Here is an 11932-nt window from a genome sequence, read left to right on the forward strand (position 1 = left end):
GAACTAAGCAGACTCCTTATTAAAAGATCAACTTCAGTAGTTGACATATAGACAACAATAAAACTCAAAGTTTATCCTCAGATAAAAAGTCTGTTTGGTCGTATTGTTGTTTTAATTCATTCTGACTTGTTGGTAGAAAATGTTTCCTGTTACAACTCATGAAGAAGAAATGTAGTCAAACTGGTTTACTGTGAGATTTAAAACAACTGGAAATATTAACTCCAACCTGGAGGACTGAAGCACAAACCTCAACCTTTTAAATTTTTTGTATTTTTATGAGCTGAATGACTTTAATTCTTTGTTGAGTAGAAGAAAATAAAAAAGACATTAAATATTAAAAAGTGACCAACACGTAACAGAACAAAGAAACTGATTTGTACTAAAATAAAAGCAGAATATTAACCTGTGGAAGACGTCATGGCGCCATCTACTGGAGATAATATGATACTTCAGCTTTACTGACTGGTAATAAATTCACCTGAGTGACGTAAAAAGAAAGAAATTGAAAGTAGATTGAGATCAGGCTCAGACGCCATTACAGGGTGTACGATCTCTGCAGGAAAACACATATTTGGAGGATTTTAAGAGGAAAAGTGAAGAGACTGTACATTGGTGAGTCCTGCTGTTGAAACTACTTCAGTTACAAATGGCTGAGAAAGTTGCTCTTGTTGAAAGTTTTCTGAGCTGCCATGTGTGTTCAGAGACTTTCAGAGATCCTGTGTCTCTGAGCTGCAACCACAACTTCTGTTCAAGCTGCCTGCAGAAATTCTGGGAACAAGCTAAAAACAAAAACTGTCCTATTTGTAAAAGGAAATCCTCAAAAGATTTTCCTGTAGTGAACTTTACACTGAAGGAACTGGCTGACTCCTTTGCTGGAAGACAGAAATCTGGATCATCTGAGACAGAAAAGGGAAAAGAGAAGTCATTAATGGAGGTTTGTAGTAAACACAAAGAAGAGCCTAAACTGTTCTGTGAGGATGAGCAGAGAGCTGTGTGTCCTGTCTGTGACTCTTCTCTCCACCACAATCACAAAGTGGTTCCTATAGAACAAGCAGTCAGTGACCTGAAGGAGCAGCTGAAATCTGACTTAAAGTCTCTGGAGGACAAGAGGAACAAATACAAACAAGTGGAGGAAACATACAGTGAGGTGATTCAACACTCCAAGAAGCAGCTGCTGTCCACAGAGAGGCAGATCAGAGCAGAGTTCAACAAGCTCCACCAGTTCCTGAAAGAGGAAGAGGAGTCCAGACTGGCAGCTCTGAAGGAGGAAGAGGAGCAGAAGGGGAAGACTGTGAGCAGAGAGATGAAGAGGATTCAGGAGCAGATCTCCTCTCTGTCAGACAGTATCTCTGCTGTTGAAGAAGAGCTGCAGAAACACCAGGTGCCATTCCTCAGCAGTTATAAAGCCACTCAGACCAGAGCCAGAGCCCAGTGCTCACTGTCAGATCCACAGCTGGTCTCAGGAGCCCTGATAGATGTGGCCAAACACCTGGGCAACCTGGCCTTCAGAGTCTGGGAGAAGATGGAGGAGAAGGTCCACTTCAGTCCTGTCATTCTGGACCCAAACACTGCATATTCCATTCTCTATCTGTCTGATGATCTGACCAGTGTGAGACGTGGAGACACATGGCAGCAGCTTCCTGATAATCCAGAGAGAAACACTAACTACAGCACTGTTCTGGGCTCTGAGGGCTTCAGCTCAGGGAAACACAGCTGGGAGGTGGAGGTGGGAGATCATCCTGCCTGGACTGTTGGTTTAGCTAAAGAGTCAGTTGACAGGAAGGGAGAGAGATATGCCTCACCAGAATCTGGAATCTGGTGTTTATTGCATTGTGATGGAAAATACACTAATGGTCTTAGTCAGACTGTGACAGTAGAGAAGAGTCTCCAGAGGATCAGAGTCCAGTTGGACTATGACAGGGGGGAGGTGTCCTTCTACAACTCTGAAGACATGACTCACATCTACACTCACAGAGACACTTTCACTGAGAAACTCTTCCCATATTTTTATGTCTATGAAGCTGGTGCTGCCAAAACCTCTGATATCAAAATCAGAAAGTGAGATTCCTCTATGAAGTTCAGAGATGTTTGTTTTTCTGTGACAATCATTCGAAGGTTTATTTCTCTGTAAAGTCATCATCACACAACAGTGATAGTTTCCACGAAAAGACTTTTTCATTCGACTTGAAGGTTGGTTGTAATTTTAAATGAATTATTTTAAATGTGTAAAATTAAACATGTAGACCTCAACAGTGGTTAAAAGTGTTTGTGAATGTTCTAATTGAAAAAATGTTAATATTTGATTAGAACAAGAACATATTTTTAATCTGAAAGTTTTTTTTCCTCGACTGTTATTTTATCCTTTCCACTAAAAGACTTAAAAGTCTTTTTACCTCCACTGATGAGTTATTTTATCCTTTAACATGTTCTAATGAGATTTTCAGTGGTTCAGTGAATCTAAATTCATTGTGTCTGATTGATTGTTCTTATTTTATTCTACAGCAGAACTGATTTATTTCCTTGGTTCACAGAAACTGTTAATCCAACCGTCTGAAATGAATGATGCTGTGTGGTTGCCATCAATGATTTAGTTGTGTTTAATTTGTGTAGGATGTAACTTCATGTTGTTGATATTCTGCTCATGTTTAATAGATTATAACAGAATAAAGTCTCATGTTGTTCAGTAAATACTCTGATCCTACTGTAATCTGAATGATGCTCTCTTGGCTTCTAACAAACATGCTCAGTGTGTCCAGTCACTTCTTCTCATGTAATTACCTTCCTGTAATCACGTCATAAACAGAGTGTGTGGTGTTTTTGTGATAATGTCTCTGAAAGACTCGGCTTTAAAACTACAAATACAACTGTCCACATGTGTTTTGTTGAATATTTTGCATCAATTGGTAACAGATATGAATCCCTGAGCCTCAATTTAACACGTGGTCCTTTGCTTCCATCTAGTGGGTATATGGTGGAACTACAGAAAACAAACAGCACCATTGTTTTCCACTAACAGAGCTTTGTGCCACACTCCTTCTTGACTTGTTTCATCGTCAGGTTTGATGCATGATAGCAAGTTTAGTTATTTTTATGGATTCTATAAAGTGCACAACAATAGAATTTGACTTATAGGTTAAATAAAACAGTCAACGTTCTTTTCTATAAACTCTTGGTCCAGTTGTTGAATGAGTTTAGAATCAGGGTGATTTTTATTATTTAATCGAGAAGAAATATCTTAAATTTCATTCTGTCTCATCAGAAAATGCAGTGACTACAGTTCATGTGTACTTGGTAGTAAGATGATATCTCTATCAGCTGGAATAAGACATTTTATTGTCACATTTAGAAAAAAAAAAGTTGTTGAAATAATCAAATGCTTATTGTTAAAAAAAAGTAAAAATGGAAGTGTTGTTCCCAATTTGACCACAAGAGGGTCTAAAATTGATGTTATTCATTTTGACATGTAAACTATTTCTACTGTTTACTTTAAATATACATGTGTTAATGTAACTGTTTGTGAAAATAAATATATAAATAGATTCACTGATCTGATTTTATTTTGAAGAATTAAGTTCTATTCTGTTATAAACTTTTCACTTTTGCTCTAATATTTGTTTTCCTTCCTCTTTCCTGTTCTATTGTAGATTCATTCTGTGTTAAAGAGCTGTCACTGGTCAGATTTGGTTAAATTCACTTGTTGTTGATGCTTTCAGGTCAAATGGGAGTAATTTAGTGTCAGTTTATTCCACTGTCTGTTTCTACTAACAACACTGACTCCTACACATTTAATTTCTGTGAAACGTTTAATGTTTTACATTCAATATGATTATTTTTTTTTCTTAATACAACAAAGAAATTTTGAAAATTTACGTTTGTGTCATCAGATGCAGTAATATGCTGAGAAAGTCACTGTCCTGCTGCTACCTGAGTATTTATTGTAAATCTTCAGTCGTGTCTCGTAGAATCTAACTGAGACTCCAGTTGGGACCAACAGCTGAGAGCTTCACTCCCAGGGTCTGTCCTTGTAATCCTACCCAAGCCCCATGATGCACTGGGGGGAGGGTTTCTACGGCGACTCTGACAGTCAACAAACATGGCCGACGCTGCAGGGAGCTCTGAGCCACATGAGTGAGTAGAGTTACTGATTATTCCACTGGAAACAGCTGACACATTACAGGTTCCTTCAGAGGACTTGAGTATATTGAACGAGTATCTAAGTGAGTGGGAGGTGTTTGAAGAGACACAGTGAGCAGCTGGAGCCACAGGGTCCTTTCTACTTCCAATGAATTGATGCCAGTGGACGGATTAGTCTTCAGTGCAGCAATAAACACGTTTCAGCTGAGCTCCACACGTCACACATGAAGCTCAGAGATGATTCCAGTTTAGTTTGTGTGTGGGACCAAATGTCTGGAAAATGTCACAACACTCAACACTTTGCCTTCAAGGTTTTAGCTTCAGCTAAATTCAGTCACTTTTAGTTGAGTCTGACAAAAAGTCGAGGAGGAGGAAGTGAGGCTTTAGCCGTCCTACCACACAGGAGAACTGGACTGATGGAGAGTTGAGGACGGGACCATCTGGTCCAGTGGCGTCTGATGGATGCTGGCTCGCCATCTTCTCTGTCAAGGAGAAACCAAGCTCTCATTTTCTTCCAGGTGATCCCAGCCTGTGGAGAAACCAGATTATTAGGACATAGAGACACAGTGAACGTCACATCACAATTCTGTAAATCCTGCTGCAACACAGGAGCAGTTAAACCCATGAATTCATGTCAACTGTAGAGCACTTCACTGCAGGAGTGTTTGATCATTTCTACCATGAATTCTCCTCATTAAACCTTTAAACTGTCACATTTATGTGTTTCTCTTTTCAATCCAGGACTTAATTAAAGAACAAATATTTATCACATTCCTACGACTGAGGTTCTGCTTTAAGAGTAACAGCAAACACAAGCACAAACAGCAGCAGTCTAGAGAAGAAATCAAGTTTCCTTCTCCAGCTGGAATTCTGCAGCCTCTGATTTAACCACAACTTTGTCTAGTGGAGCTGCAAATAATCCTGCAACTAAAACAAGTTTACAGGACTTCTTTCTCTACTGGGCAACAGAAACATAAATGATGGCTGCAGCAGAATCGTCAGGTCGTCACGTCTCCACTAAAGCAAAATAAATCTGCATCAGTACAAGGTGAACCACAGATTATTCACTGGTTTATTACTGATGAGTTTTTACTAAATGCTAAGTTTAGACAGAGCAGGTGAAATAAAACCTATTCTTTTATTAAACACAACATTCCTCTGGACTCAGAGATGGATAAAGAGGAATTAAAATCCTCAAAACAGAAAAAAAACCACAAAGTATAAAAACAGAACTGGGAAATAAATCATGATGTGATGGAAAATAATTTAGTTTCTTTCCAAATAATAAAGAAAAAATGCAGCTGTTGATGAGTTGAAAATAATCAGACTGTTGTTGGACTACTTCATAACGTTTGAAATCTGAAATCCACACTAACTGTCACGTTCCCTCCCAGACGTTCCCGCTCCCACATCCCAACGTTCTCAGGCGGACATCCCATGATCCCCAAACTGTACGTGATGCCATGGAAACAGGACATGAAGAACCAGAGGCTGCTGATGAAGGTAGGCGCCAGTGGAGGAAACAAACGCACCTCCCTGCAGACTGTGCAGTCAGACTGACTGTGTGTGAATGTGTGGTTCAGAACGCAGCTCTGGCTGGGATCCCTGTGCTTCCTCTGGAGGAGTCTTTGTGTTTTTGTGGTCGGGAGCGTTTCTCCAGACCTACTCCTCCTCCTCCTCCTCCTCCTCCTCCTGGGCTCCTCTCAGCCAGACAGGACTGACAGCTCATCACTCCTCCCACTTCTCCAGGTGAAGCAGCTCATTCAGCTCAGATGCTGCGTTCAGGAACCTAAATGAAGATATTTCTGATGCTTTGCTGAAAATCAAGTGAAACATCTGCTGCTGTTTTCTTGCAGGTACAACAGCTCTGTGGTGACGACCAGACGGCTTTATCAAACCTGTGGACAGATCAGTCCTTCACCACAAACACTTCACACACACGTGTTTAACGTGGTTTCAGCTGCAACACAAATCTCAACAATAATAGTTTTGTGAACCAGTTTCCATCAGTCCTCTTGACTGAGTGATGAATTCAACTCTTTTTCAGCTTCTTTTTATCTCTGGGAGTCTTGACACCTTGATGCATATGTGAGGATTGTTGCAATAAACATCTCTGAAAAACACTTGATGTTGTGAGTTCACTCTAAGAAAGAAACTTCCTCAACGATACTGAGCTAGCTGACTGCAGAGAGGCTGGAGGCTAGCAGTCTGGAAGCTAGTTGACTCTAAGGCTAGGGAGGGAGATTTCCTGAAGGTCTAGATCCCCTGAAAGGTGACTCCTGGGATTTGGATGAGGTGGAAACATGCAGAGAGTTAAATAAGTCAGGCTGAGGGCTATCAGGATGATTGCTATCTGACTCAGGAACTGGAACAGGATGGTGGGGAGGCTCAAAGCTAGCAGGCTGGACACTAAGCAGGTCCATTCAAACCACATGTGGTGCAGGTGAGAGGGTGGCTGCCTCATAGGATGAAGTAGACATGGAGCTAGTAGTCAGGTGGTTGGACAACTCAGGAACTGGGACGTGCAACTGACTCGGAAAACTGAAGGTAAAGTATTATCTGATACTAGGAAAGGCAGGGAGCTAACTGATACTGGGACTGGAGCTGGAAAGAGACGAAGAGACTGGAACTAACAGGTTGGAGGTTCATCTTATTGGCTTATTGTTTTTAAACAGGCCCAGCCTTTTTAAACAGCATGGCCTCCATCCAAACCAGGAGGGTTCACGACTTTTATCCATCAACATCAACCTGACTGTTCACTCCACCTCCTGACTCTCCTACACAGACACAAACTTCTCCACTGCATCCACACACACTTTACACAACCCCTCCCCACTGACCCCAGAACAACAAGACAATATCCACACAATCCCAACAATCATTACACACAGACGAACACGACACAGGGCAGTTTTTAGATCAGACATCGTTTTTAACATTCCACTAAAGCAACATGATGAGCGCAGACATTAAAAGACTGTGCTGAATGTTCACTCTCTGGTGAACAAATCGTTCACTGTTCATGATGTAATTGTAGATAATAACCTGGACTGCCTTCTTCTTAGAGAGACATGGTTTGGCACCGATGCACTGTTCTCACTGACGCTTCCCCACCAAATTTTATTTTTTTCTTCTCCACCGGGGGGACAGACAAGGAGGAGGGACTGCATCAGTTATAAAAAATAACATGTTCTCAAATGAGGTTCTTTTTGACAGTTACACATCATTTGAGTATCATGCCTTTGTTTTTAGCAGCCCACCTATCCTCTGTGTCACCATCTACAGACCACCCCATTACACCGCCTCCTTCATCAGCGACTTTTCACATCTGTTATCATCTATCCATACGTCATGTAACAGGGTTATAAGAACTGGTGATTTTAATCTACACGTGGATGTCTCCTTGGACTCTATGTCCACACTTTTAAACATTTTACAATGCTTTGATTTTAACCAACATCATGCAGCCGACCCACGGCAGGGGGCGCACCCTGGACCTGGTCATATCCTGTGGTCTGTCAGTGGGTGTGTCCTCTGTGGTGGATCTGGCTGTGTCTGAATATTTCTGTTTTTTTTTTAACACCGCCAGGTTTAACCAGTAGGTGGCGCCAGTGAGAACGGTGAGGAAACGCGACCTTACTCCTGAAGTGGCTGCAAATTTTATCCAGGTTCTACAGAGCACTCCTGCAGAGATTTTACCAGCGTCCTGTGATTTTATCATTAATGATTTAAACAACAAACTAAAGTCAGGGCTCATTGGCTCCATTGGTAACAAAAACTTTAAAACCAAGACCTACACGACCGTGGAGAAATGAAGAAACATTTGAAAAGAATCTGCAGGATCGCTGAGAGGAGATGGAGGAAAACAAAGCTAACTATTCATCATGAAATATTACGGGAACTCCTCAAAACTTACAATAACTCAGTCAAACAGGCCAGAATTTTACACTTCCAACAACTAATTACAGACAATAAAAACAACCCCATATTCCTTTTCTCCACATTAGACCATATGCTAAACTCTTTAATTTTAATAAAGCCTCTTAATTATCTAACAACGCCTATTTAGGTTGTTTTACATGACTTATTTTAACTTGTTTTATTTAATTGCTTTTATAACCTGTTCTTATGAGACCAAGGGTCTTTTAGTTATTTTATTTTTAATTATTTTATCTACTTATTTTAATATCTTTCTGTTTTAGTTTTTTAGTTCTCCAGTGTTTCCTCGTGGGGGCCTGCCACGCTTGGGGCTGTTCCTTTCTACCAGTGGGGGCGCTGTCCCTTGGGTGGTTGGACGCTCTGCACTTAGGTGTGGGGCCCGTCTCTCCCCTATGGTTAAGGGCTGGGACCCCCCTCGGCGTGGACAGGCCCCCTCCCCAAAGGTAGCGTCCTCCATGCCTTAAGCCTCAGTGTCCAGCCATGTCTCATTGACAACTTTTAGTGTGTATTCTGGTGTGAGTGTGGACGTGTGTGCGCTTGTGTATGTGTAATGTGTCTATATGTGTCTGTATGTGCACATGTGGGGGCGCGGGTCCTTGATTCTGTTTCTTGCTGTAATGTTCTATGTTTTTATTGGTGTGAAGCACTTTGTGTTGCATCTTTGTAGGAAAAGTTCTAATCAAATAAAGTTTGATTGATAGAAAAGGTTTAAAGGACACTTCCCTGTGGACCATAATAAGAACAGACTCTGTCCCTACTCAGGTCTTTATCCTCTCACTGTGAATGAACTAAGCAGACTCCTTATTAACAGATGAACTTCAGTAGTTGACATATAGGCTACAATAAAACTCAAAGTTTATCCTCAGTTAAAAAGTCTGTTTGGTTGTGTTGTTGTTTTAATTCATTCTGACTGTTGCAAGAAAATGTTTCCTGTTACAACTCATGAAGAACAAATGTAGTCAAACTGGTTTACTGTGAGATTTAAGACAACTGGAAATATGAACTCCACCCTGGAGGACTGAAGCACAAATGTAAATGTAAATGGTTGTAAATGTTTAGTGTTTCTATGAGCTTAAGGACCTGAATGATTCATTAAGGCGGATATTGATAAGTGAGCAACATGTACGCAAAAAAGTAAATTAATTTGTACTAAAATAAAAGTACAATATTCACCGGTGGAACACATGATGACGCCATCTGCTGGAGATAAAATGTCACTTCAGTTTTATTGCCAGGTAAAAAATTCACCTGAATGACGTAAAGGAAAGAAACTGAAAGAAGATTGAGACCGAGCTGAGACGCCATTACAGGGTGTACGATCTCTGCAGGAAAAGACGTATTTGGAGGATTTGAAGAAGAAAAGTGAAGAGACTGTACATTGGTGAGTCCTGCTGTCGAAACTACTTCAGTTACAAATGGCTGAGAAAGTTGCTCTTTTTGAAAGTTATCTGAGCTGCCATGTGTGTTCAGAGACTTTCAGAGATCCTGTGTCTCTGAGCTGCAACCACAAATTCTGCTCAAGCTGCCCGCAGAACTTCTGGGAACAAGCTCAAAACAAAAACTGTCCTATTTGTAAAAGAAAATCCTCAAAAGACGATCTTGGGGTGAACTTTACACTAAAGGAACTGGCTGACTCCTTTGCTGGAAGACAGAAATCTGGATCATCTGAGACAGAAAAGGGAAAAGAGAAGTCATTCATGGTCGTTTGTAGTAAACACAAAGAAGAGCCTAAACTGTTCTGTGAGGATGAGCAGAGAGCTGTGTGTCCTCTCTGTGACTCTTCTCTCCACCACAATCACAAAGTGGTCCCTATAGAACAAGCAGTCAGTGACCTGAAGGAGCAGCTGAAATCTGACTTAAAGTCTCTGAGGGACAAGAGGAACAAATACAAACAAGTGGAGGAAACATACAATGAGGTGATTCAACACTCCAAGAAGCAGCTGCTGTCCACAGAGAGGCAGATCAGAGCAGAGTTCAACAAGCTCCACCAGTTCCTGAAAGAGGAAGAGGAGTCCAGACTGGCAGCTCTGAGGGAGGAAGAGGAGCAGAAGGGGAAGACTGTGAGCAGAGAGATGAAGAGGATTCAGGAGCAGATCTCCTCTCTGTCAGGCAGTATCTTTGCTGTTGAAGAAGAGCTGCAGAAACACCAGGTGCCATTCCTCAGCAGTTATAAAGCCACTCAGACCAGAGCCAGAGCCCAGTGCTCACTGTCAGATCCACAGCTGGTCTCAGGAGCCCTGATAGATGTGGCCAAACACCTGGGCAACCTGGCCTTCAGAGTCTGGGAGAAGATGGAGGAGAAAGTCCACTTCAGTCCTGTCATTCTGGACCCAAACACTGCATATCCCTGGCTCTATCTTTCTGATGATCTGACCAGTGTGAGACTTGGGGACGCAAAGCGACAGCTTCCTGAAAATCCAGAGAGATTCATCAAGTTTCCAATTGTTTTGGGGTCTGACAGCTTCAGCTCAGGGAAACACAGCTGGGAGGTGGAGGTGGGCGTGGGAGATCATCTTCACTGGATCATTGGTTTAGTTAAAGAGTCACTCGACAGGAAAGGAGTGCCCCCTGAGTCACCAGAATATGGAATCTGGTGTTTGTTGCATCGCCGTGGAAAATACATTAATGGCGATGGTCAGACTGTGACAGTGAACAAGAGTCTCCAGAGGATCAGAGTCCAGCTGGACTATGACAGGGGGGAGGTGTCCTTCTATAACTCTGAAGACATGACTCTCATCTACACTCACAGAGACACTTTCACTGAGAAACTCCTCCCATATGTTTATATTGGTGGAGCCGGTGGTTCTAAAACCTCTGAGATCAAAATCAGAAAGTGAGATTTCTCTGTGATGTTCAGAGATGTTTGTTTTTCTGTGACAATAATTCATGGTTCATTTCAATCAGTCCATCCTCACCAACTCCATCACTATGCTGCAGCCTTTGCCAAGGACAAGAGTCTGAGGCATGCAGCTAAGATTTGGGATTCTTTAACAGACTCTCCTCTGGCAGGTGACTGCGATCCATTTATTATTATTTTCGTATATTTGTATATTTTAGTGTTTTTACAATTTACTTTATCTTTCTTTCATCTTGTTCTATATTTTTTTGCAACAAACACTGAGGCAAATTCATTGTATGTATGAATATACTTGGCAGTTATTATTAAAGTTTTTTATGAATGTGATTGTGATTCTGAATGGTACTTTAAATGCCGGACAAGGTTTGACGTTGTAGACGGGCTGTCCCTTCTGTTAAGGAAAAATCATATCGGGCTGTATGAACCAGCGAGTCACAGAGCACAGACACACATGTGGTGACCCCTCTGCAGCTTTACCATCTGAGCCTGTGATTCATACAATGCACCACAAACAACCCGACTGTTGTAAAACTGTCGTCTTAAACCTGAAAGGGCATTACACACAAAACAAAATGAAAAAAATATTCAGACAACTTAAAATAAAGTACAGCTGGGTTATATCCCTCCCCACTTAGAATGTGACATCCCCGTTACTGCCACCGGCTAGAAACTGCACTAGCTAAGCAAGTTGTTGTTGCAAAGACATTAGAAAACTGTGAAACAGCACCCGCTCTGTGGGTGACATAAACTGCCATTTTCGCAATGTGCTTTGAAGCGAAGATGATAGTCACTGAGGTGCTGTGGTGGTACCCTTCTCCTCTGAGGCCTAACCTGTGACTTTGTCTGACAAATCTGCCTGGTGTGGGGGCATCAGGATTCAGAGTCGTTTGTGACTGATATGTAATATGTTCAGACGCCTCTGTAGATGTGTCATGGGATTCCCTTTCTGCATCGACTTCCGCAAGAGGAGAGTCTTCAGCAAAATCCCCTCCACCGGTTGCT

At 41.6% G+C, this 11932-nt stretch overlaps 3 protein-coding genes across 4 annotated transcripts; all 3 read left to right on the plus strand.

Annotated features, from left to right (window-relative positions):
- The first annotated feature begins 521 nt into the window (after positions 1-521).
- On the plus strand, positions 522-2842 carry LOC125012386 (nuclear factor 7, brain-like). The gene has a single exon (XM_047592314.1). The coding sequence runs from the start codon at positions 647-649 to the stop codon at positions 2060-2062; it is 1416 nt and encodes a 471-aa protein (XP_047448270.1). The 5' UTR covers positions 522-646; the 3' UTR covers positions 2063-2842.
- Positions 2843-3896: 1054 nt separating this feature from the next.
- On the plus strand, positions 3897-6257 carry LOC125012694 (testis-expressed protein 43-like). Of its 2 annotated transcripts, XM_047592786.1 has the most exons (4): positions 3897-4128; positions 5529-5637; positions 5718-5883; positions 5991-6257. In XM_047592786.1, exons 1-3 carry the CDS (start codon positions 4094-4096, stop codon positions 5853-5855), a joined length of 282 nt encoding a protein of 93 aa, XP_047448742.1. In that variant the 5' UTR covers positions 3897-4093; the 3' UTR covers positions 5856-5883; positions 5991-6257. The 2 variants fall into 2 exon arrangements, with proteins under 2 accessions (XP_047448742.1, XP_047448743.1); XM_047592787.1 differs by lacking the exon at positions 5718-5883.
- Positions 6258-9371: 3114 nt separating this feature from the next.
- LOC125012686 (E3 ubiquitin-protein ligase TRIM35-like) lies at positions 9372-11257 on the plus strand. Its single transcript, XM_047592780.1, has one exon. It carries the CDS (start codon positions 9489-9491, stop codon positions 10908-10910), a length of 1422 nt encoding a protein of 473 aa, XP_047448736.1. The 5' UTR covers positions 9372-9488; the 3' UTR covers positions 10911-11257.
- The last annotated feature ends 675 nt before the right edge of the window (positions 11258-11932 follow it).

This window comes from Mugil cephalus, chromosome 8, assembly GCF_022458985.1.
Source record: "Mugil cephalus isolate CIBA_MC_2020 chromosome 8, CIBA_Mcephalus_1.1, whole genome shotgun sequence".
In the NCBI taxonomy this organism is placed as follows: domain Eukaryota; kingdom Metazoa; phylum Chordata; class Actinopteri; order Mugiliformes; family Mugilidae; genus Mugil; species Mugil cephalus.

Coding starts and splice junctions, on each gene's coding strand:
- LOC125012386 (XM_047592314.1), top strand. CDS start 647: ATGGCTGAGAAAGTTGCTCTTGTTGAAAGTTTTCTGAGCTGCCATGTG.
- LOC125012686 (XM_047592780.1), top strand. CDS start 9,489: ATGGCTGAGAAAGTTGCTCTTTTTGAAAGTTATCTGAGCTGCCATGTG.
- LOC125012694 (XM_047592786.1), top strand. CDS start 4,094: ATGGCCGACGCTGCAGGGAGCTCTGAGCCACATGA. Junction 4,129..5,528: donor GGGAGCTCTGAGCCACATGA/GTGAGTAGAGTT, acceptor GTTCCCTCCCAG/ACGTTCCCGCTCCCACATCC. Junction 5,638..5,717: donor ACCAGAGGCTGCTGATGAAG/GTAGGCGCCAGT, acceptor TGTGTGGTTCAG/AACGCAGCTCTGGCTGGGAT.